The sequence below is a fragment of the Talpa occidentalis genome, unplaced genomic scaffold, assembly GCF_014898055.3.
Source record: "Talpa occidentalis isolate TD23 unplaced genomic scaffold, MPIMG_talOcc4v2.1 talOcc4.7, whole genome shotgun sequence".
NCBI lineage: Eukaryota > Metazoa > Chordata > Mammalia > Eulipotyphla > Talpidae > Talpa > Talpa occidentalis.
Genome location: NW_023605083.1, coordinates 117,258,402 through 117,282,382, shown reverse-complemented (window position 1 = coordinate 117,282,382; position 23,981 = coordinate 117,258,402). Strand labels below are relative to the sequence as shown.

Genomic DNA, 23,981 nt, shown 5'->3' with positions numbered 1-23,981 from the left:
CCCTGGGGCCTCCTTCCCCTGTGGGCTTGCCCATGCGTAGCTTGTGTGCTCCCACGAGCAGAGTTGCTCAAGCAGCCCACACCTCAATATCCCTCAGTGCTCAGGATGGAGACGCCCTAGCCGGGGAGCACTGCGGAGGGTATTGCATGGGTGTGAAGAACTGGGGCGGGGGTGAGAGTAACTAGAGACCCAGAGAGAAGAGATAGGAAGCCCACTGAAGGAGAAAGACTGGTAGAACCTAGGCCTGGAGACAGGGTAAGGCTGCCTGGCCTTGAGGGTATGCGGGATGAGGAAGGGTGAGAACCCAGCATGGCAGCGAGCCCCCGGAGCCCTTGACCTTGGGATGAGCCCACACTGACCACCTGGTGCTGGCTGCTGGGGACTCAGAACTCCTGCAGCTGTCACAGGGTGGGGGGAGGGGGTTCTGCAGGTGCTGGTCACCCCCCTCTGCCCTCCCTGGCTGTTAATCCCATGGTTCCGGCCACCTCTCCAAAGAACTGGCAGTCTAGGCCCAGATGGGGGAGGGGGCTCCGGGTGGGTGGTAGTGGGTCAGATACCCAAGGAGCTCAGGAAAGCTGATGTGGGGCAAAGAATAGGGTGCAGCTGCAGGCACCGGGTCCCGGGGATTTGTCTGGCATGGCTCTGTGTGTGGGGTGTATATATGTGTGGGTGATGTGCTTGCGGGGGCGTGTTGTGACTCGTGTGTCATGATTCCACACAGGAGGGGCAAGTGGACTCAGGTGCTTTTGGGTCTGGCCTGAGCCTAATTTATCTCTGTGACCCCAGAGTCTGGCCCCTCCCAGCCCTCCCTGAGTGTCCAGGGAGTGGCCACAGGGGAGCAGCTATGGTGGCAGCAGGGGAAGCCTGGGCTTTCTGAGATGCTGGCTCGTGAGCAGAGGCAGTGGTTCTCTTTGGGCCCAAGGTCCTGAGCAGAGGCTGAAGGGTGGACTTGAAGGCCGCTATGGGGGAGGCCAATGGATGCTGGAGTGGGGCACGGGAAGATGCAGGCAGCTGGGAGGAGAGGCAGGAGGGGAAGTTGAACACAGCTGTGCCTCTGCTCAGTGCCTGCTCTGGGCCAGAACCTCTCAGCCTTCCACTCTCCCACACCTCACTTGAGTTCCAGTTAGTTCTAGCAGGTCTGTTAGCTCCACTTATTGACAGGGAGACCCAGAAGGTAAGAAACTTGAGCAGGCTACACAGCCTATGAGGGCTGGAATTGGGGTTCCAGCCACCCCTTCCCCTCTGCCCAGCCTCCTGTTTCCCACAGACCTCCACTCTAGTCCCCCGCCTCTGCAGATGGGCCCCTCAGTGGCCTGTCTTCTTTCTTGCCCAGGCCAGAGCCACGTTCTAGGATTCTGACTTTGTGGCCCCATCCCCACATCTCTAAATCTCTTTCAGGGTGCACCCTCTCACTTCGCTCTTCCTTTTGTGCCTCATGGCCAACATGGGGCCCTCCTGTCTTCCACTCTCCATCCTCTATAGGCCTTAGGCTGTGCCCAGCCGGGTGGAGGGTCCTGGGGCTCCCGTGGTTCACTCACAGCCACCCCCTCCAGGGCTCCCCTAAGGACCAGAAGGATGCCCCCATTCCAGGGCCTTCCCGTTCCTGAGGGGCTCGACACACCACACATTTAAAGGAGAGGATTCAGGGCCTCCCCGGTGGCACAGCGGTTGAGCGCTGGGTTGTGAAGCTGCCTGAAGCCTCTGCGGCGCCGTTTTGATCCCCAGCTGCTCCCCGGCCACCAGAGGAGGGTCCCGCATGGCGCGCAGACCTCTCCTGCCGCCCGCTGCTCCCCTCAGCAGTGTACTTCGGTCCTTCTGCCTGCTCTGCTCCCCGCTCTGGCTCTGGTGAATTCTCTCACCCTCCCGCGCTTCTGACTGTACCCAGTGCTTGTATAAATAAATAAATAAATCTTAAAAAAAATAATAAATAAATAAAGGAGAGGATTCGGCTGGCCGGCTGTTCTGTTCTGGGTCGAGGAGGTATCTGCACTTTGATCTTTGATAAAAAGATCTTCAGGCCTGGAGAGGCCCTCCTTGGGCAGGAGACCTCTTTCCACATCCCGAGGTGTGAGACCAATGCAGCAAATAAGGTCACTGACTTTGTTGGGATGGGCCATGACCCTGTGGAAGACTCCGTGGGGCCCAGCGTCTCCTGGGTCCCTCTTAAATGTGTAGCTTCTGGGGAACTGCCACAGCCCCAGGAATCAGAATCTCTAGAAGCAGGTCCCTGGAATCTGCTTTGTAAGTTTCCTGGCACGGGCTGCGACCCACAGATGTGGCAGGTGCTGTGTGACACCAGGGGAGTCTCGCTCACTTTGAGACTTGGTGGGAAACTCCTTAAAAAGAAGCCATAAATACATTTGGGGTATAGTGTGAAGAAAACCCAGGTCCAGGCTGGTGGGTTCAGGGCGATTTTCTTTTAGATTTTCCAGACCTTCTCTAAAGTGATCAAACGGCCTCATTTCTTCTTGTTCCCCTCGGAACAGGAAGGCCAGCATTCTGTGGGAAGAGCACTGGACCAGGAGTCGAGAGACTTGTCCCTGCCGCGGCGGCCTGTGACTGGGGTGAGTCAGGCCCTCCTCCTGCTGACCACCAGCCTGTCTCCTACTTGGTGTTTGTTGGGGACCATGTCCCTCCCATCCTGGATGTGCCTGGCGTATCCTTGCTGCAGCCCCACCAGCCTCTGGGTGCTCAGCGTGTTGAGGGGATGCCAGAGGGCTGGGATGGGGGGCAGTCATGGGAAGTGAGGGGATCCCAGGGGACCTAGTCTCCTGCTTCTCCTTTCCCACCTCTCTGGCCTGGGGCCTGGGAAGAGGATGAGGTGGCAACAGGAGGAGGAGGTGTGACAGCCAGGGTTCTTCTTCTCACCCAAGCTGGCAGTGGGGCGGGACTGGCAGTGGTGACACCAGGGCCACTCAGCCCCCGCTTTTCACAAGCACTTTCTTTTTTGGGTGGAAGAAATTGGAGGGAGGGGGGTGAGGAGTCTGGGGTTGACGAGCAAGGTGTAAGACCCTCTTATAGCCATCAGGGTATGAAGAGACTGCCGCCTGGCCACCCTTTTCCTCCGGGGTGGGGGTCTCCACATCCAACTGATTTTGAGGTTCATAACCCCCCCTACTCCACAAAGCTGGGTGGGGGCTCAGGTCTCTCACCTCAGGGGCAGGGGGGTGGATCCCTTGACCCGAGGAATAACATGGAAAAGAGGGCAGAGGGGAGGGGGAGGAACACGACTCCATTTGGCCTTCTGTAACCAAGCACTTAGCAAAAATGTCCCCCCGAAGAGATGTGAGCATTCAATAGTCTCAGGTCTCCTGGGGAAATCAGTCATTCAGGGAGGTCTTGCTGAAATTTCTCATGTTTCCCCAAAAGTAGCCAAGGGTCCAAAGTCACTCTCTCTTTCAAGTAATGCTGCCCCACTTGGCACTGCCAGGCAGAAACCTCCCCCTTCCTTAAGACGTGGGGGTAAAGGGGTGGGAGGAGGCCGCGGGTTCTGTGCTGTGTGTATCTGGTCTCCGGTCCTCAGGGCATGCGCAGATTCTCTCCCCCACCCTCCCTGGGTCATGCCTGCTGCCTGGGGTCCCCAGCTTTGCCTTCACCTGCTAAGCTGCCTCTCGGTTCAGCTCTAGTTGGGAGCAGAGAGTCCCTATGGGCCCCTCAGGATGAAGCCCTGTTGGGTTGGGACAGGGATGTAGAATGGGGCCAGCCCCCGGGGGACAGTTGAGGAGGGCGAGAGGAGAAGCTAACCTTTAACACATCGAAACTGCTAAGTATTTTTCAAAACACTCTTTAAAAATGTAAATCTTTCTCTATACATTGACATGCAAAAAATTCCATGACACTTTGACGAGTGAAAGAAAAACACACACTACAAAGCAGCACGTGTGCTGTTTATATAAAATGTGTGTGTGTGTGTGTGTGTGCCCAAAAGACAGGCAGCGTGCAAGGAGTGACGTCTGGAAGGGGGTTCACGGTATGTTGATCCTGTTTGCTTCTGGGGGTGGAATTTGGGGTTATTTAAACAGTTTTATTTTTACTTCTCTGAACTGCTTAAATTTTCTATATGAGTATGTTTTCTTTTTATAAACAGGAAAACTCCCAATGATGCTATTTTCAATCAGGAGGAAAAAGGATAGTTTTCATCATAAAATGTAACTAGCAATACATTACTCAACAGAAAAGGAAAAGAGAGAAAGAAAAGGCACTGTGGTCCTATCACCCAGGCAGCCCTTCAGGACATGCGGTGTGTTTCCTTCCTGTCAGCCCCCGAGTGTGCTGAAAGCAGCTTCCCATCCAGGTATGATAATAGGTTGGAAAGGGCTGCACAGGTGCCCCTCTCTCAGCCCCTCCTAAAGTAGATCAGTGTATTTCCCCAGCCTCTGGAGGAGCCACCTGAGGCTGACTTTCAAGCAAGGGAAGTGACTTGTCAAGGTCACACACACCTGAGTCACAGGCAGAGCCAGTGCTTCCAGGGCCCATGGCTGCCATGCTCCCGAGTGAGCAGAGCCGGGCACCAGGTGGGGGAGCATTTGTGGGCCCTGCCCAGCCTGGGCCCTGCAACCCGTCAGCAGACCTGCAACCCCCCTCAAGGAACTCTTTTGCTGCCCTCCAGGTACCAGGTCTGCCCCTGGGCTGGAGGTTCAAGATGCAAGGGACACAGCCCACCTCCTCCTCTGGGTGGTACAAAGTGTGCAAACATGTCATGTAAAGCCACTTACCCCAGAAACTAGACACACAATGGGCATCAATAAGTGTCTCTTGAATATTTACGGTTGAAGAGGTTTGACATTGGGAGTGTTCCTTGCCTGCAAGAGCTTTGAGAAGACCTCCTTGATTAGCATCTGGGCCATCACTGAAGGCTTCCCGTAGGAGGGGGCCTTTGTACTGAGACTACAGGGATGGATGGAATTTCCACGAGGGTTCAAAAGAGAGAAACAGGCTGGCGTTTCAGGTGGAGGGGTTGACCCTCCCAAAAGGCAGTCTTTAAGCACGAATCAGGAGACGAGGTGACCCGCTGGTCTCCACCGTGGGTGGGTGGGGGACCTTCTAGTCCTCAGCGCATATAATTCAGCCAAGAGGGGGCGGGGCGAGGCGGGGCGGGGCCGAAGTGGCGGGATATGGGGTGGGGGGGCGGAGAGCTTCATAAAGCCACAGCAAAGGCGCCGCCTCGACGCTAGTGACAGCCCGGAGAGGGAGCTGGGCAGCTGCCGCGCGCCCCGCCGAAAGCGGGCGCAGGACTCTTGCAACCGAGCTCCGGCTCCGGTGGGGTCCCCGCCCCCGGGGCCCCGCCCCGCCCCCCTCACGCCTTCACCCACGGGACCCTCTTGCCTGTCCGGCGCGGAGGAAGGAAGGCGGTCCTCGACGGCTGCTGGAAGGTGCTAGCCCGCCCCGGATGGGCATCGTGGGACCGGGCTGCGGAGACATGCTGACAGGCACCGAGCCGATGCCGGCGAGCGACGAGGGCCGGGCGCTTGGCGCCGACCCGCAGAACCGCTACTTCTACCCCGAGCCAGGCGCGCAGGACGACCGTCGCGGGGGCGCCGGCCTGGGAGCGCCCTACGCCGGGGGCGCCCTGGTGCCCACCCCGCCGGGCCGATTCATTGGAGCCTACGCCTACCCGCCTCGGCCCCAGCCGGCCGGCTTCCCCGGGGCTGGCGAGCCCTTTCCGCCGACGGCAGGCGCCGAGGGCTACCAGACTGGGGACGGCTTCGTGGCCCCGGACCCGCGCGCCGGACTCTTTCCCGGGACGCGCGAGGACTATGCGCTGCCGGCGGGACTGGAGGTGTCGGGGAAACTGAGAGTCGCGCTCAATAACCACCTGTTGTGGTCCAAGTTCAACCAGCACCAGACGGAGATGATCATCACCAAGCAGGGCCGGTGAGTGAGGCCAGCGCGGGCGCGCGAGCCAGCTCCGCGGCGGCTGGGAGCCCGCATCCCGCCGGCCTGAACAGTGCTGCCCTATCTCTGCGGGCCTGACAGTTTTGGCTAAAGCTTTGGGGAGCAGCAGAGGGAGTTGTCAGTGAGTACAACTGGGGCCTTTTGAGCCCCGGACGGTACACCGACAGGCAGAGAACTCACAAGGACGTGGATGAGGGTAGCCTGAGGCGTCACCTTGGCTCAGGGGAGGGTGCCGTGGTGTCACTGAGAACTGGTGTGCGCTCCTGCCTGAGTGGGGAGTCGCCATGGAGAGGGGAGCATGTGACTTGGGTCTGACAGGAGGGACTCCTTAGCCTCTGTGTATGGGGAAATGGGAGGGGGGCAGAGACTTGCAGTGTGGCTACAAAAACCCCCGTCATTGCCACCCCAGCCCCGAACCCGCCTCTCCCAGCCCCTTTGCTCCCAGATCCGCTGGGGTTGGAGGTAAGACTGGCATTTGGCAACACGGAGAAGCAGTTGCCAAGTTTCCTTTCCGGTAGTACTTTGAGATCATATGTCTGGTGTGTGTGCTGGAGAGGGGTGGGGGTAAAGTGTATGGGGGCACAGATCCCTGCTCCAGGGCACTAATGTCCATGGACCTGAGCAGGTGAAGCTAAGCAACAGGTCCCAGCCGAGCCCACACTCCACATCCTTGAGGTCTGTCCCCTGAGTGCCTGCCCACACCCCTGTCCAGATACATCTGGTCCAGCCTGGAGAAGTGGGGAGGGGCCCCCACATCTCAGGGGACCCTGAGCAGGGCCTGGGGTTTGGGGCCAAGGCTGCTGCTTCCGCAGAGAGCCTTCATGAAGAAAGAAAGAGAAACTTGTGTCTTGTGTGGTATTAGTCTAGTAAGCAAGACTCAGAGTGGGCCTGGCCTGTGTCTGGCCTGTGAGCTCCTGCACCCACCCTTCCCAGCCGGGGCTATGTGGCAGGGCAACAGTGAGAACCTCCCTGTGGATGGACTGTGTCATCAGTGGGTCCAGGAGAAGAGTGGACACCAAGTACAGAACTGAGGAAGGGAGAGAGGAGAGTCCATGATGGGCCTGCAAGTTGGCAGTCAATCTGGATATTGCTGGAACAGTCTTCCTTCCTGATGATTTTCTGTGGGTGGTCTGATATTGCGAGATCCACCCACCAATCATAATTGGCTTCAAGCTGCTGAACTGTCCCCCTGTCCCTGGGATAAATCCAGGAAAATGGACATTTTCTTCTATGGCCGGCCTTCATCTCTTAAGCCTTCTGATAACTTGTCTCTGCTCCCCACAATCCCAGACCTTCCGGGTGCACCTAGGCACAGCCCATTGTGTGTGAATGGAGGGGACCCAGGAGATTCTGTCCATTCCCCTCCTCTCTGTTTCCCAGGTAGGGAAACAGGCCCAGAGGCAGTGAGAAACTCCTGAGGTCACCAGGCACATGGGCTGCAGGCAGTAGAACCCAGATGCTACCTGCCTGGGTTTCTTTCTCTGGTCCCCATGGCCAAGAGTAGAAACAGCCACCCACACTGTCTGACAGTCTTGGTGCAGTCAGATGCTTTCACTTCCATCATTTCTCTGTGTTCTAGGTAAGCCAAACGGTCTCCCTGTTTTACAGCTGAGGGGACAGGGGCACAGGGATGTCTAGTGGCTTGCACTTGGTCACACAGTAGGCCTGAACTCAAGCCTCCACTCTGCATGTGGTCAGGAAGTCCTCCCACCCTGGGGCCCGGCTGGGCTCTCCCCACAGTCTGCTGCCAGATCTTCCCTGTCTGGTCTCAAGGGAGGGGCTGGATGGCGCATGTGCTAGCACTTCGGGGATCTGGCTGTGCTGAGCCGGCTATGGGTGCAACACCAGCAGTTTAAGGTGGGGGTCTCTGGGTGGGTCACCATCCCTAACCCCTGGTCTCCTGTTCTTTATGTCCCTGCTGAATATTTCTTTGAATAATTCTCCCTGAATAATTCTCTCGGAGCCATCTGAATAATTCTCATTTGAATGCACACAACTACTTTCTTTTTTTATTATGAAAAATTCTAATATATACTAAAGTGATGAGAAAAATAGCAACAGACCTCCATTGACCATCATTCGGTGTCAACAGTGGTCATGCTAGTCCGGTCTTGTTTCTTCTTTATCCCCACGCACTCCTATCCCTCTGGGCTGCAACTATATTCGTGAGAGTAAGTAACGAGTAAGTAAATCCCAGGCACTACATTATTTCATCCTTAAATACTTCTCTATCATCTCTAAAAATGGCTCTGGAAAAAGAAACACAGTAAAACACAGTATCGTTAGCAAACATGAAAAGAAACTTCTAAGAATCATCAACTCCCCTGTTTCCTAAGTGTATGCGTGTGTGGTAATGCTTATACTTTCCGTCCATACCTAGGGGTGACCCACAGCACCACTGGGCTCATTTGGAAGGGGCAGTGGCCCCTCACTGTTTCTTTTGATGCGACCCTTGGATCAGACCAAGGCGTCCCATGTTGGGGTGCCGGGAACAGTTAACACTCCCAGTTTAACCCCACTAGCCCTAAATCACCCCCATGTGTTAACTCGGGCTCCGGTGATCTGGGAAATCAGCGGCCATTTCCTTCCACTAATGGCTTCTGAAAAGTCAGTCTCGAGTTCAAGGTCAGCCTTCCCATCCTTCGGCTTCAGAGGGCTGGCCTGTCCCCCAGTGTGTTCCAGTAGACCCACCAGCCACCACCAAGTCACCCACGGCTTCTTCCTCTTTGAAAATTTCTCCCACCCAGGCCCACCCACGGGCCCGCAGCCTGATGCTTTGAGCTGACTCATCCTCTCCCAGCCACCCTGCACCCACCCCTCAGTCTGGACAGTCACGCTGTCGCCCATGGGCGGGGTGGAGTGGGAGTAGGGGGCTGTCAGGATGCAGGCACTTCAACGGCCTGGGAGGAAAGTGAGGACAGAGTGACAGGTGGACCAGCGGGGGCTTCCAGTGTCTACGATGATGTGTCTGTGGAGCCTTGGAGGCCTGGTAGCGGCCACCGCAGACTGGCGTCGCGTCCCTCTGCGGCAGGGTGTGTGCTGCGAGTGTTGGTGCGCATCTCACACTTGATGGTAGATAGGCTCAGTAGAGGAAGAGAGGTCGGGGACTGTGAGTGTGGGTGTGTGGGTGTGCATTCATGGCTGGCAATCCCCACTTTTCTGGGTGTGATTAGTTGATTATTATAATTAAGATAATGTTCGGCCTCTGTTGTTAAGTAGCTCAATTTGCATGGGGTGTGTGCGAAGTGAGGGGTTGATGAAATAATTTCAGTCCCGCACGAACCCCGAGCGCTGGCCTCACAGCCCCGTGGCTTTCTTTTCTTCCCATTGCCAACTCCACCATCTTTTTAGACCTTAACAAACAAAACGTCTCGATTTATTAAGGACTGACAGGCTTCATTTCTCTTGGGGGAGATGAAAACAGCTTTGCTTTCTGTTTGGCTATTTGCTTACAGCATCTGGCTTCTATAAGAGTGTGAGGTGCGGGTAGGTGGAGATCCCCTGAGGCCTGAGCGAATTTTGTGCATCTACAGGTAGGATATACCCCCAAATGGTGGGGCCGACGACATCCCACCCACAGTGTTTGAGAAGATCATTTCCCCACAGGTGATTCAGCATTGGAGACAATTGATTCTTAGATATTTTGCCAGCAGGCTGACAAACCCATCCCCTTCAAGATGTGCTCAGCGATGCTGAAGTGGGGCCTGTCTCGGGTGCTCATGATGGGGGTTCGGTAACCCTCAGAATCAAGGCATCAAAGTCCTTAGGGGCAGCAGAAAAATCTGGGGTCTTGAATTCTATCCTGGGGGCGGGGGGAAATAGTAAGTTTGACAGCAGGCCCATCTCTACCCACGTTTCTTCCCAGCAGTGTCATGTAAATCAGGCTCTATTTTGGGATTCCCACTGGTAGTGATTCTAGACCTTTAGGGTAAAATGGAGACCTCCCTTTTTCTCTCTGTTTTCCCCATCCTCTTTCTGTGTCTCCTCCATTTTCCTTGACCAGCAATAGAAGCAGGGTAGAGGAATGGAACATGCCCCCGCTGCCAGGCACTGTGTGGGTAGAGGTCCGGACTCTACTTTCTGCCAAGGATCCATCACCAAATCTCTCCGAGCCTCAGTTTCTTCAAGTATAAAATTGGAAGAACATTTTATATCTCAAAGAACTGGTTTGATGGACTGACTTTATTTCCTGCTCTTCCTTTATTCGTACAAGTTTGGAGAAGAACTGATCACATACCAGTTACATATGTGTGCATGACCTGACTACGCGAATGAGTGAGTGATAGAAATGAGTTGAAAATATTTTTCCATTCTCAATTGTTCAAGTCCTCATCCTGTTTCACATCTATCAAAGTTTTTAACAACTCTCAGAGGAGGATCTTCCTGGGGGCGCAAAGGGTTAACTCTCAGTACTATGAAGCTATCGGCAAAGGGATCTGCCCACATGGCACAGCAGACCTCTCCTGTCTCCCCCACTGCTCCCCTCAGCAGTGTATTTCAGTCAGTCCACCTGCTCTACTCCCCACTCTGTCTCTGGTGAGTCCTCTCACCACATGTACCCCTCTCCGCAACTATGACCTACACTCCAACTCTTGTATGCATAAGTAAATGAAATAAACCTTTTTTTTTTAAAGATTTACTTATTTTAATTTTTTTAAAAAAGATTTATTTATTTATTTACACAAGCACTGGGTACAGTCAGAAGCGCGGGAGGGGGAGAGAATTCACCAGAGCCAGAGCGGGGAGCAGAGCAGGCAGAAGGACCGAAGTACACTGCTGAGGGGAGCAGCAGGCGGCAGGAGAGGTCTGCGCGCCATGTGGGACCCTCCTCTGGTGGCCGGGGAGCAGCCGGGGATCGAACCGGTGCTGCAGAGACTGCAGGCAGCTTCTCAACCAAGCGCTCGACTGCTGCGCCACCGGGGAGGCCCTATTTTAATTTTTTTTAAGATTTATTTATTTTTATACAAGAATCGGGGTACAGACCAGATGCGCGGGAGGGTGAGAAGATTCACGGGAGACCAGAGCGGGGAACAGAACGGGCAGACTGACAAAATACATAGCTGAGGGGAGCAGCGGGCGAGACAGAAGAGGTCTGCTTCGCCATGTGGGATTCTCGCTGGCCGGCCGGGATTGAACCAGTGTTGCAGAGGCTGCGGACAGCTTTGCAGCACAGCTCTCAACCGCCTGCACCACCAGGGAGGCCCTAAAGATTTATTTATTTATGTATACAAGAACTGGGGAACAGGCCAGAGGTGAGGGATGAGTCCTCTCACCGCCTGCTGCCTTTGCAACTCTGGCCTATACCCCAGCTCTTGTATGCATAAATAAATGAAATAAATTTTTTTAACTTTTAATTTTTAATTATTTATTTATTAAGATTTATTTTATATTTATACAATAGCTGGGGTACAGCTAGAGGTGCAGGAGGGTGACAGGATTCACCAGAGACAGAGTGGGGAGAACAGGCAGACAGATCAAAAGCACTGCTGAGAGGAGCAGGGGGTGCGACAGGAGAGGTCTGCTGCACCATGTGGGAATCTCCCTGGCCAGCCGTGAATCGAACCCGTGCTGCAGAGGCTGCGGACAGCTTCACAGTGCTGCGCTCAACCTGCTGCGCCACCGGGGAGGCCCAATTTTTATTGTTTTTAAAGATTTATTTATTCATACATACAAGAACTGGATGTAGGCCAGATGTGCGGGAGGGTGAGAGGATTCACCAGAGTCAGAGTGGGGAACAGAACAGGCAGACTGACTGAAATGCACTGCTGAGGGGAGCAGCGGTGAGACAGAAGAGGTCTGCTGCGCCGTGTGGTTATCTCCCCGGCCAGCCTGGATTGAACCTGTGCTGCAGAGGCTGCGGACAGTTTCATAGCGCTGCACTCAACTGCCTGTGCCACCAGGAGGCCCTGGGGTACAGGCCAGAGGTGAGGTGGGTGACAGGATTCACTAGAAACAGAGTGGGGAGCAGAGCAGGCGGATTGACCGAAATACACTGCTGAGGGGAGCAGTGGGCAAGACAGTAGAGGTCTGCTGCACCATGTGGGTATCTCCCTGGCCGGGGATCAAGCTGGTGCTGCAGTGACTGTGGATAACTGCATAGTGCTGAGACTTAAACCCCTTGCACCACCAGAGAGGCCCTAAATGAAATAAATCTTAAAAAAAAAAAATTTCTCAGAGGAGGGCCTCCCCGGTGGTGCAGCAGGTTGAGCACCACGCTGTGAAACTGTCCGCAGCCTTTGCAGCGCTGGTTCGATTACCGGCCAGCCAGGGAGATATGCCCACATGGTGTGGCAGACCTCTCCTGTCTTGCCCGCTGCTCCCCTCAGCAGTGTTCTCCGTCTGTCTGCCTGTTCTGCTCCCCACTCTGTCTCTGGTGAATTCTTTCACCCTCCTGCGCATCTGACTGTACCCCACTTCTTGTATAAATAAATAAATCTTAAAAAAAAAAAAAACAAACCTCTCTGAGGAAAGACGGACAGGAGTTATCTCTCTTTACCCATGAAGAAACGGGTGTGGTTTGGAAATCAACTGTCTGAAGTCAAAAGGCCAGTAAGTCTCTTTTACTCAGTCTGGGAGGGTCTGGGCAAGACAGGAATGCAACACTGCTCTCCCAGGAGACCTTCATAAAGTTATTAGGGGTATTGCTCTGGAACCCTCTGGGCAGTAGGGCACACCCAAAAGCATTCTAAGGCTCCTGGAACTCACCTTTCCCTAAGTTTCCTGACTCACAGCCCAGTGCCTTTCTTCCCAGACTGCAGGACTTCTTGTGGGAAGAGGGGATATGTGTGTGGGCATGGACAGTAACGCTGCTGAGGGTTTTTTCCTGCCATCCTGAAAACTGTCTTTCTGCTTGGGTTAGAAGAGAACAGCTAAGCCACTGGTGGAAGCGCTGCTTGTATGGGAACTGACTGTGATGGTGTCGGTGGTGGTTAGAGTGACAGTGGCGGTAGTGGTTGTGATGGCGAAGGGGGTCATTGTAATGATGGTGATGGTGGAGGTGAAGGTTATGGTGATAGTGGTGGTGGTGGAGGTGAAGGCGTTTGTTGTGGTGATGGTGGTACTTGTGGAGCTGCTGGTTGTAGTGATGGTGGTGGATGTTGGATGTCGAGATGGTGTGGGGGGTGGTGATGATGGAGGTGCTGGTTGTAGAGCTAGAAGTGATGTTTGTATTAATGATGGTGAGGGTGGAGGTGATGGTGGGGGTGGTAGAGATCGTTGTGCTGTGGGGGTGCTTCTTCCTCTGAATCTATTACTCTGACACAATAGGGGATGATGCAATATCCCAACCCCAACTTCTTCTACTTTTCTTGGCAATCAGGACTTTGAGTGTGAGGACTGCTTAATAGCATCCTTTTGGGTGGACTTGAAGCCCCTTTTCCTGCTCCTCGGCAGGCCCACGCCGGGGGCCTCCCACCCTAGACATCAGGCCCTGGGAGGATGGGTCAGGGAGAACTTGGCAGAGACCCTGGGTTGGGTGTGTTGGCTCTGTGAGAGCCCCAGTGGAGAAGGTGGTTGGGGGGGACTGAGGACTGAGGTATGAGAACCTGCTAGGAACTGCCTTTGGGGGACGAGCTGTGGCTTTGCTCTCCCCAAGATGCAAACTAAGATTAGGGGCAGTGGCGTGCTCCTTAGTGTCTAACGATTGGCCTCCAAACGAAAAACATGCTAAAAAGCCCTGATTCATAGTGTCTTCTGATTTCTGTGGCGTGAATACTCCTGCGGTGACTGATTTCCAGCCTCCCATCTGCTGCACTGAAGCCAGAGTTGGGAAGAACAGTGAGGCTGTCTAATATTCCCACACGCCAGCACCATAGATGCAAAGAGCCTCCAGATCATGCTAACATACACCAAGAAAGTGGGAAGTGAAGATTTTTTAGTATGTATTACTTTGGTTGATGACATAGTGTGTGTAATTGTAATTTTATATAATTTAATGTTAAATTATGGCTGTGTTTAACCGCTTGGGCACTTCCAGTTGGCTCCCATGAGGGAGCCAGCTCCAGCTCTCCACTGCTGGGCTTCCGAGGAGGGGTCACTTTCCTCGGGCTTCAGGGCTGATGGGGATTGGTGGGTCTCTGTTCTCCCCAGGCGGATGTTCCCCTTCCTGTCATTTACTGTGGCCGGGCTGGAGCCCACCAGCCACTACCAGATGTTCGTGGACGTGGTTCTGGTGGACCAGCACCACTGGCGGTATCAGAGTGGCAAGTGGGTGCAGTGTGGAAAGGCCGAGGGCAGCATGCCAGGTACGCACCCCCTTGGGAACTGTGGACTCTTTTCCTCCAAGGCTCGGCGCCCCCTAGTGGATCCAGGAGGAACCCCCCTGGCTCTTGCCCTAGCCGCAGTAACTGGGATTTCTCTCCCCACGCGGTGCCCTTCCACCCCACCCCACCTCATCCCACTGATGGTTTCTGTTTTGTGTCATCTCTTCTCCACTTCGCTCAGCCCTGTTTTCTCTCCAGTCCTCTGCTCACACCTCCCCCTGTCCTGCCCGTCCGGTCCTCCCCCGTGTTCTTCTTGCCATCCCCCTTGGAACTGGTAAAGAAGCCCCCACATCACCAGGGGTCTGATCCAGGCACTGCATGCCAAAGACATCAACTGTCCACAGGAAACCGCCGGTACGTCCACCCGGATTCCCCCAACACCGGCGCCCACTGGATGCGCCAGGAAGTTTCATTTGGAAAGCTGAAGCTCACCAACAACAAAGGCGCCTCCAACAACATCACCCAGGTGGGATTCCTCCCTGCCAGGCCACAGGGGTCCCGGCGCTGATCTAGTTCTGTGAGAGTCACTTTTCTTCCTCTCTGACTCTGGTTCTTTTCCATCCACGTGGGAGGAAGGGGAGGTGGGAGGAGGAAAGTGAGGTGGGAGGACAGACGGGCTCATGTGCTGGCCTGCTTGGGGCTGTGAGTGGGGGCTGCCCTTGCTTGGGCCCCATTCCGGGCACCTGCTGGGCCCGGAGCTCCTAGGGGATGGATGCAGTTTCTCTAAGTTGAGCAATCCCAGAGAACTGCCCTTATCCCTGAAAAGCTCTTTTTGCGCTCAGACCTCGCTCCGATGGACAGCTGGGGGTGGGAAGTGGGGCGAGAGGATAGAACTGGTGCCCCGCAGGGCCTGGGACCAGAGTTGGAAGGCCTGGGAGAAGTCACCTGCTGGCAGAGCAGGGGAGTGGACATGGTGACCTTAGAGTCCTTTGTAACCTGGGGTAAGGCCAGCCCTTGGTGGCCTTGTTGGTGGGGGAGCGTCTCCCAACTCCATCTCCCGTGCCCCCACAAGCATCTTGTCTGTCTTTCAGATGATCGTGCTCCAGTCCCTCCATAAGTACCAGCCCCGGCTGCACATCGTCGAGGTGACCGACGGAGAGCCGGACGTGGCCTGTGGCACTTCCAACACACACATCTTCACTTTCCAAGAAACCCAGTTCATCGCCGTGACCGCCTACCAGAACGCCGAGGTGAGGCCAGCGCGGCAGGCCTGACCCCGTGGGCTTCGGGGAGTGGAGCCCCCAGTCTCCCTCGGGAGGGACTAGCTCCAGACCCAGGACTCAGAGGCCACTATTCCCTTCTCTCTAGATTACTCAGCTGAAAATTGATAATAACCCTTTCGCCAAAGGATTCCGTGAGAACTTTGAGTCGTAAGTGCCACTGGGTTCCACTCACCTTGGCAAAGGCCTTCTCTTGTCCCTCATGAGACTGGGATCGCAGGCTTATGTGTGCGTGCCTGTGAGGTGGGTGCTGGAGAGTGGGCAGGCCAGGGAGGATGTTCAGGGGAGGGTCACACATGAGGAGGGCCGCCGGTGACTGGTTCTGCTCGTGACCCTGTTTTCTGCTCCTCTTTGCAGCATATATGCGTCTGTTGACACCAGTGTCCCCTCCCCGCCTGGACCCAACTGTCAATTGCTTGGGGGAGACCATTACTCGCCTCTCCTACCCAACCAGTATCCTGTTCCCAGCCGTTTCTACACTGACCTTCCTGGCCAGGCAAAGGATGTGGTTCCCCAGCCTTGGGGGAGTTGGCTGGGAGCTCCCCGGGACCACAGCTATGAGGCCGAGTTCCGAGCTGTCAGCATGAAGCCTGCATTCCTGCCCTCTGCCCCTGGGCCCCCCATGTCCTACTACCGAGGCCAGGAGGTCCTGGCACCTGGAGCTGGCTGGCCCATGGCCCCCCAGTACCCTCCCAAGATGGGCCCAGCCAGCTGGTTCCGCTCCATGCGGACTCTGCCCATGGAAACTGGTCCTGGAGCTTCCGACGGGCGGGGGCCCGAAGACCAGGGTTCCCCCTCGGTGTGGACTGAGATCACCCCCATCCGGCCAGAGTCCAGTGACTCGGGACTGGGCGAAGGAGACTCTAAGAGGAGGCGTGTATCTCCTTATCCTTCCAGCGGCGACAGCTCGTCCCCCGCTGGGGCGCCTTCTCCTTTTGATAAGGAAACGGAAGGCCAGTTTTATAACTATTTTCCCAATTGAGCAGATGATGCAGTGAAACAAAAGGAAACAGCGTTATTAGGTTGGAGGACACCAGGGAACATACACAGCAGACTCAGGACTGAGAGGTCCCCAGCTCCTTCTGTCTCTTCTCCTTTTGCAGTGGGTTGGGGAACAGAGAGGCCAAGAAGGAATTGGGGTGCACTTGCTGCTTCCTGGCCCACAATGAGGGAGCGCCCCTGCCCCTTCCCTTGCCCTAACTACAGTCATTTACCTGGTGCTGCTTCTGGCTGTGGCTTCCCAGCTGGAGAAGAGAAATCAGAGAACGAGAGTATCTTGTACACAAAGGAACTTCCTTCCTTCTGGGGGTGGGGGTCAGGCCAGGAGGGGAGGCTGGGACCCAGAGACTCAGTTCTCTCCCTTTGTGGAATTACTTTCAACATTTGTGTTTGTGTGTGTGTTCATCCCTGATCTGAAAATAAGGATACATGGATTTCACAAGGCAGCCAGCCAAGGTCAGGGGGAGGCCTCAGGCAGCCTCCCGCAGCTCACCTGGCCACCAGCTCGGAGACAGTGGGTCCAGAGGGCGGGGCTGGGAGGGGGACAGTCACATGGCAAGAAGCAGGGTCTTTCTTTTTCTGTATTTTTTTTTTTTTGAAATGGAGAAGACTATTTATTGTACAGAGAGTGATGTCTGGAGATGTTTCTTTTGTCTTCATCACTTTCTGAAAATAAACAAAACTGTTGAGCATGTCCTGCCTCAGTGCCAGGGTGGGGGGTGTGGGTGAGGCACCACTGGGGTCGTTAAAAGCTGTTCTTTTGGCTCTGGAACAGAACCTAAAGTTCTGAAGAACCTGTAATTCCTAGAACCCTCAGTGGCGTCATTTAGGGGAGAAGCTGAGTCAGACAAGGTCCCATGTCCTCCCTTCCGCACGTAGGTCTATGCTTTCCCTCCCTCTGCCTGTGTGTGTGCTCTGACCTGTGGGGGAGGGGTGGGGGTCAGGCTGGAGGACTGGAGAAGGGGGATGTCAGGACTCTGCGGCATGGCCTGGATCTCTCTGCATTTCTAGCAGTTTTGACTGTCCATCTTGATCTGCATGGTTCAAGGATTAAAAGAGTAAATGTAAATTGGACCATGTGAAATTGCTATTGGTAGGTCAAGCACAGCCACATGTTGACAATTTCTACTAGAAATCAAAATTTCTAGTACTTGTAAAGGGTTTAGACTAGTACTTAAAAAACTGTATAAACAATTTTTTAAAGATTGTTATTTACTTATGCATACAAAAACTGGGGTACAGGCCAGAGGTGCGGTGGATGAGAGGATTCACCAGAGACAGAGTGGGGAGCAGAACAGGCAGACTGACAGAAATACACTCCTGAGGGGAGCAGCGCCATGTGGGTTGCTCCCTGGCCTACTGGGGCTCAAACTCGTGCTGCAGTGGCTGCGGGTAGCTTCATAGTGCTGTGCCTAACCCCTTGCCCCACCAGGGAGGCCCAGCATTAACAATTGTTATCATCATTCCAGAGCTGTTTCTCTCTCCTTATACACACACTGAATTGTATTTGTAAAGTGATACCTGATTCTTTAATGCAGAAATATATAAAGAAAGCTATAAATTACCACCCACAGGATTACCATTAACATTAGGTGGGCTAGATAGACAAACGCTTTTTAACAGGGGAGTCATACTGAAAATGCTTTTATTTCATGAAGACTATTGAATCTTAGTTCACAGAATTTAATAACAGCACCATCAACTCCCTAAACACTCAAGTGAACCAAAGGGATTGTTCAACCTGAGATACACTGTTCTACATTGTAAGAAATAACTTTCTGGGGCCTCCCTGACGGCCTAGGGGTTGAGTCTCAGCGCTATCACTGCTTCCGCCTGAGTTGGATCCCTGGCCAGGGAGGTGACGCACATGGATCAGCAGACCTCTCCAGTCTCACCCGCGGCTCCCCTCAGCAGTGTATTTTAGTAGATCTGTCTGTTCTGCTCCCCACTCTGTCTCTGGTGAATCCTCTCACCTCCCCACCTCTGGCCTACACCCCAGTTCCTGTACGCAAAAAAAAAAAAAAAAAAAAAAAAGACATAGTTTCTGAAAGCGCTCTTTCAGGTTAAGCCTTTCAGGTTAAGAAAGGAGCTTCTGGGAAGCATGAGGGGTTTGGAGTTACTATGCTTGCCTCTCCTGTACAGGGTAGACCCCATTCTGATGGGGCATGGGATCTGGGGTATTCTCTTAATTCTTAGAGCCTGGAAAACTTCGCTTTTGTCACAGTTCACACCCCCCGCCCCCTTTCCTGGCCTCTACCAGGGGTCACTTTCATCACCTGGTTGAAAGAAGGAAAAGATAAGGGGACAGGTTTGGTTCCATCTCTTTGGATCTGGAGGTGTGTAACTTCGTAGGTGATGCTAGTCCTGACAGACAGCGTCCCTGTGCGGCCTCAGCCGCCACACCACCGCTGGGGGTGATAGTGTTCTCCGGGCCTGCTGCCTTTCTTGGGGGACTGCTGTTGGTAGGTACAACATTCTCCCCCACTGCTTTTAAATGGTTTTTGTTCACTGTTGTAGGTAGGAAGTGAAGGGAGAGGTGTGGGCGCCTCCTTCCATCACCTTCCTCCAAAGTCTGGCTGCATTGATTTGATGGTGTCATTAAGTCCTAAAGGCTCATGACTATTATTTGTTCACAATTAAACGTACCTTTTACTGAACACACACACACATTTTACTAAATAAATACACACATATTTCTGTTGCAGAATATACATTATATATGAAAACACCCAACTTTCCTTATTCACAGTTTCGCTTTCCGCTGCTGCAGTTACCTGTGGTCAACTGTGGCCCCCTGATTTTTTTTTTTTTAACGGAAAAGGCCTTTTATTTGCAAAAGAGCAGGATGGAAGCAGCAAATTGCATTTTCTCAGTGAACATTTTGACCCCGGACACGTCTAGACTTGGCTTCGCGTCTGTTTCTCTGCTGGGGGAGGAAGAACGAGGTGGCATGGGGCTTCTATTTGCAGCGGAGCAGAACTCGGATCAAGCCAGCGGGTCCGGGGCTGCGCGGCTCCTCGGCTCCTCCTCGGCTGCAGCTGGGGCGGAGCCGGCGGCAGGAGCCGCGGACGCAGCCGAGGGGGCCGCAGCGCCTGCTCTGGGCAGCGGCGTCTCTGGGCTTTCTCGGTTCAGCTCGCTGGGGACCTTGCTGAGCCCGTCGTCAGCCTCAGCGTCCACGCCGACCGGGATCTTCTGGATCCTCCGCCCTGGAGAGGCGCTGCCCCAGGGCGGCCGCAGGTGGGAGCAGCGCAGCGCAGCGCAAGCGCCTCTGGGCGGGCGGTCAGGACCGAGTCCCGCAGGTGAGATGCAGCCAGGGCGAGAGCAAGAGACCCAGCCACGTAGCTTTCGTTGCAGTGTGTCCTTTATTGCAGTTATTGTTGTTGATCTCTCACGGCGCCTAGTTTATAAGTTAAACTTGATGAAAGCTGCATGCAGAGGATTTGGTATTACGTGCAGTTCGAGGCGTCCCCTGGATTTGGAGCGCATCCCTCGCGGACAAGGGAGGACTAGCTTAAATATATATGATATATATGATATATAGGTAAACACACACGTACTCAGAGCATTTAATGTTATGCATTTTACTCTAAATATTGCATGGGCTGACATTTCTATAGAATTTTGTGCTCTGTTTTTATTTGAGTTAATCTGAACCATTTTCTCATTTTTAGTGGATAATGTCTTAGTTTCATTTTTGTGGCAGTTATGTCTTTGCTGAGCAGCAAACTCATGAATTTAAAAACACGTTTTAGGACTCCTTATTTAAAATATTTTCTGTTTGCTTATAAATACAACGATTACTCTTGAGCCCACGGTACAACTCAAGGAATAAAACTCTAATATCATTGCTAGTTGTGTATCACCCCACCTCATCTCCTGCCTATCCCATATAGATAACCAGTGTTCTGAATTTTGTGTTTATCCTTTGCTTGCTTTTTAACATTAAGAAAAATTTTGTTGTCTAATTGTTACTAATGTGTAGAATAACGATTGACTTTTGTATGCTGATCCTAAGATCCAGCCACTTTGTTAAATTCTTTTGTTTTTTAGTTTGCTATAAATTCATTATTTTCTCTATGGCAAATCAGATTATTTTAAGTAATGACAATTTTATTTCCTCCTTTATAATTATTGAGCTTCCATTTTTTTCCTTCCCATCCCATTGCACTGGCTAGAACGTCGATGCTTGTTTCTTTTTGGAGAGTGGTATTTCCTCTTTTTATTCCACTTTTCCCGTGTGCTGATTTGGCATTTCTGCAATCTACTTCTGTTACTGTGGTGGTTACTTTATACATTTTAATATGCAGATTTAACCTCACAAAGTCTTAATATCGAATGGGATTTTGCCCATTCTTCTGGTCAATACAAGTTCAGATGATTTAACTCTGATCTTCTCACCTTACTGTTGTTTTCTCTCCCAATTTACTTTATTGAGACCGTATTTGTGTGGACTTACTTTTATGTTACTATTCTTTCTGCTCACTCTTCCTATTTGTATTTCTTTTCTCAGGATCATTTTCTACTTTTTAAACTGAATCCTTTATATATTCTTTTAGAGAAGATAAATTCCTCAAGTGTTTATAGAGAGATTATTTCCCTCCTTATTATAAGATGACAGTTTTGCAGAGAAAATTGTTTTAAGTGGATAGTACTTTTTTCTTTTCATTTTACAATATGCCATATCTTCAACATCTGTCTCTGTTCTCTGTCATTTTTTTTTAAAGATTTATTTATTCATTTATACAAGCACTGAGTACAGTCAGAAGTGCGGGAGAGTGAGAGAATTCACCAGAGCCAGAGTGGGGAACAGAACAGGCAGACTGACGATATACACTGCTGAGGGCAGCAGTGGATGCAGCAGGAGAGGTCTGTCGCGCCATGTGGGACCCTGGCGGGTGACAGGGGATCGAACAGGTGCTGCAGAGACTGCGGGCAGTTTTGCAGCCCAGCACTCAACTGCTGCACCACCAGGAGAGGCCCTGTTCTATGTCATTCTTTTGCAGGTCATCTGTCATTTTCTTTCTGCTTTCCAAATCTTCTATTTATATTTGATGTCCAACATATTTGCTGTGATGTGATGAGGTTAGAAGTTATTTTTCTCAATCATATTTGGGATACTGGATCTGTGTACATACGGTTTTCATCAATTCTGAAATTTCTCAGTCACTATCTTTTCAAATATTATTTCTTATTATTCTCTCCAATTTCACCCTTTGGGCTTCCACTCAGATGGATGTCAGATCTCCTCATTCTATTATTATTCATGTCTCTCAACTCTGTCTTTTTTTTTCCTCCTTATTTTGGTGCATTCTGAATAAATTCATGGGATATTTATTTTATTTTATTTTTTTTCTTTTATTTTAATTCTACTTTTAAGAGCATCTAATATACTGATTAGCCCATCATTGAGATTTTTTCTCAGAGTTTACAAAGTACTTTACACAACTATTTTATATAGCTCCAAGAAGATTTTTTTCAATGTTTTGCTTTACATTTCTCTAAGTTCTGTTTTTTACAATTTGTATAAACCTGATGATTTTCTGTTGCATGCTTACCATTATGATTGCATTCTCTGTTTCTGTAAACATTTTCCACATGACATCCTATATTTTGTATTTGACTTTTTCAAGATCTGCTGTCTTGGTGGAAGGTGGTGACAGGAGTGTGTTTAAACATGTTTCTCCTGATTGTCACTCACAGGGATTGCTTTCCTATAAGCTTGGTGGCCTCTGTAAGGTCATGTTTGAATTTTTTTTTTTTTAATAGAGGCATGTTTTTATTTATTTATTTGTTTGTTTGTTTGCTTGTTTATACATGCACTGGGTACAGTCAGAAGCGCGGGAGGGCGAGAGAATTCACCAGAGCCAGAGCAGGGAGCAGAGCAGGCAGAAGGACCGAAGTACACTGCTGAGGGGAGCAGCGGGCGGCAGGAGAGGTCTGCGCGCCATGTGGGACCCTCCTCCAGTGGCCGGGGAGCAGCCGGGGATCGAACCGGTGCCGCAGAGGCCGCGGGCAGCCTCGCAACCCAGCGCTCAACCGCTGCACCACCCGGGAGGCCCATGTTTGAATTTTTAGCTATGGAAGTCCTAGAAGACTAAATTGGAAGAAATTTCTTCCACAGATGTTGCCTCCAATTCAAGAGATGTGGGACATGAAGTCGTGGCTGGACTTTTCTCTCCAGTAGTACATAGTCAGACATTTTGGCTCAGGACTCCAAAAGAGTGGCACAGAAGCTTCCAGGCCTGAGCTGGGGCTGGGCAGTATCACCCCAGTGCCTTCCACTGGTCCATGTGAGTCCAGGAAGAGATGATCATTTCCTCTCTGGATGGGAGGTGTGTCATGTACTAGCCGCTGTCTTAGGATCTTTCCTTTACTGCTAGTCTGAACATTCCTAATTTCCAAGGAGACAGTCTATTATGTGGCTATGTCTTTTTTTTTTTTAAGATTTATTTATTTATGCATACAAGAACTGGGGTACAGGCCAGATGTGTGGAGGGTGAGAGGAGTCACCAGAGACAGAGCAGGGAGCCGAACAGGCAGCCTGACTGAAATACACTGCTGAGGGGAGCAGCAGTCGAGACAGGAGAGGTCTGCCGCACAATGTTTCTCATCAGCGGGTTGAGATTGAACCCGCGCTGCAGAGGCTGCGGACAGCTTCACAGCACTGCGCTCAACTACCTGTGCCACCAGGGGAGGCCCTACTTGGCTATGTCTTAATGTGTTGTGTTTTTAAAAGTTAGTAATGGCAAGAGTCATTATAAGGTTATAAAAGTAACTCTTGGAGTCAAGACTTGAAACCAGATTAAACACTAGTTTAGGGCATTCCTGGTGGCCTAGGGCTTAAGTCTCAGCCCTATCATCCTTATGCCTCACTGGCCCACCTTGGCGGCCTGAGTTTGATCCCCTGGCCAGGGATTAATCCAGATGGCGCAGCAAACCTCTCCTGTCTCGCCTGCTGCCCGCCTCAGCAGTGTATTTCAGTCAATCTGCCCTTTTTGCTCCCCACTCTGACTCTGGTGAATCCTCTCATCCCCCGCACCTCTGGCCTACACCCCAGTTCTTCTATGCCATAATAAATAAAATCTTTTAAAAATAAATGAATATTAGCTTAATCTTTTCTCGGATTTTGGATTCAGCAAAACCCAGCCTTTTTGAGTCACTTATATCTAGAACACCAGTGGTTCCTCCAAGGGAGGAAAGGAATACAGAATTGCGTCGGGAAATATCTGAGAAAATACAACTGGCCATGCTCAGATCCTCATCTGACAAGTGTCCTGATGTGATTAGAGAGAACTTGTGCATAGACACGTGGCTGCTTTGTGTCCAGACACCCTGAATTACAATGGCCTCATTTGTGATTCAGCCCTGTTTTTGCCTCAATTAACTTGTGCTCTTTATTTTTTAATTTTTTTTTCTGTTAAATTATCTATTGACTCTTTTAAAGATCTACTGAAATACACTGCTGAGGGGAGAAGCAGTTGAAACAGGAGAGGTCTGTTGTACCTGGGTTAGCTCCCAGGCTGGCGATCGAACTCAGGCCGTCGTGGTGATAGCGCTGAGACCTAACCCCTAGGCCACCAGGGAGGCCGCAACTTGGGCTTTAGCT

General features: G+C 52.1%; 1 protein-coding gene across 1 annotated transcript; it reads left to right on the top strand.

Moving 5' to 3' along the window:
• Positions 1-5,189: 5,189 nt before the first annotated feature.
• Positions 5,190-16,605, top strand: TBX21 (T-box transcription factor 21). Its single transcript, XM_037493755.1, has 6 exons — positions 5,190-5,874; positions 13,984-14,138; positions 14,501-14,622; positions 15,188-15,346; positions 15,465-15,526; positions 15,734-16,605. Exons 1-6 carry the CDS (start codon positions 5,390-5,392, stop codon positions 16,356-16,358), a joined length of 1,608 nt encoding a protein of 535 aa, XP_037349652.1. The 5' UTR covers positions 5,190-5,389; the 3' UTR covers positions 16,359-16,605.
• Positions 16,606-23,981: the final 7,376 nt, after the last annotated feature.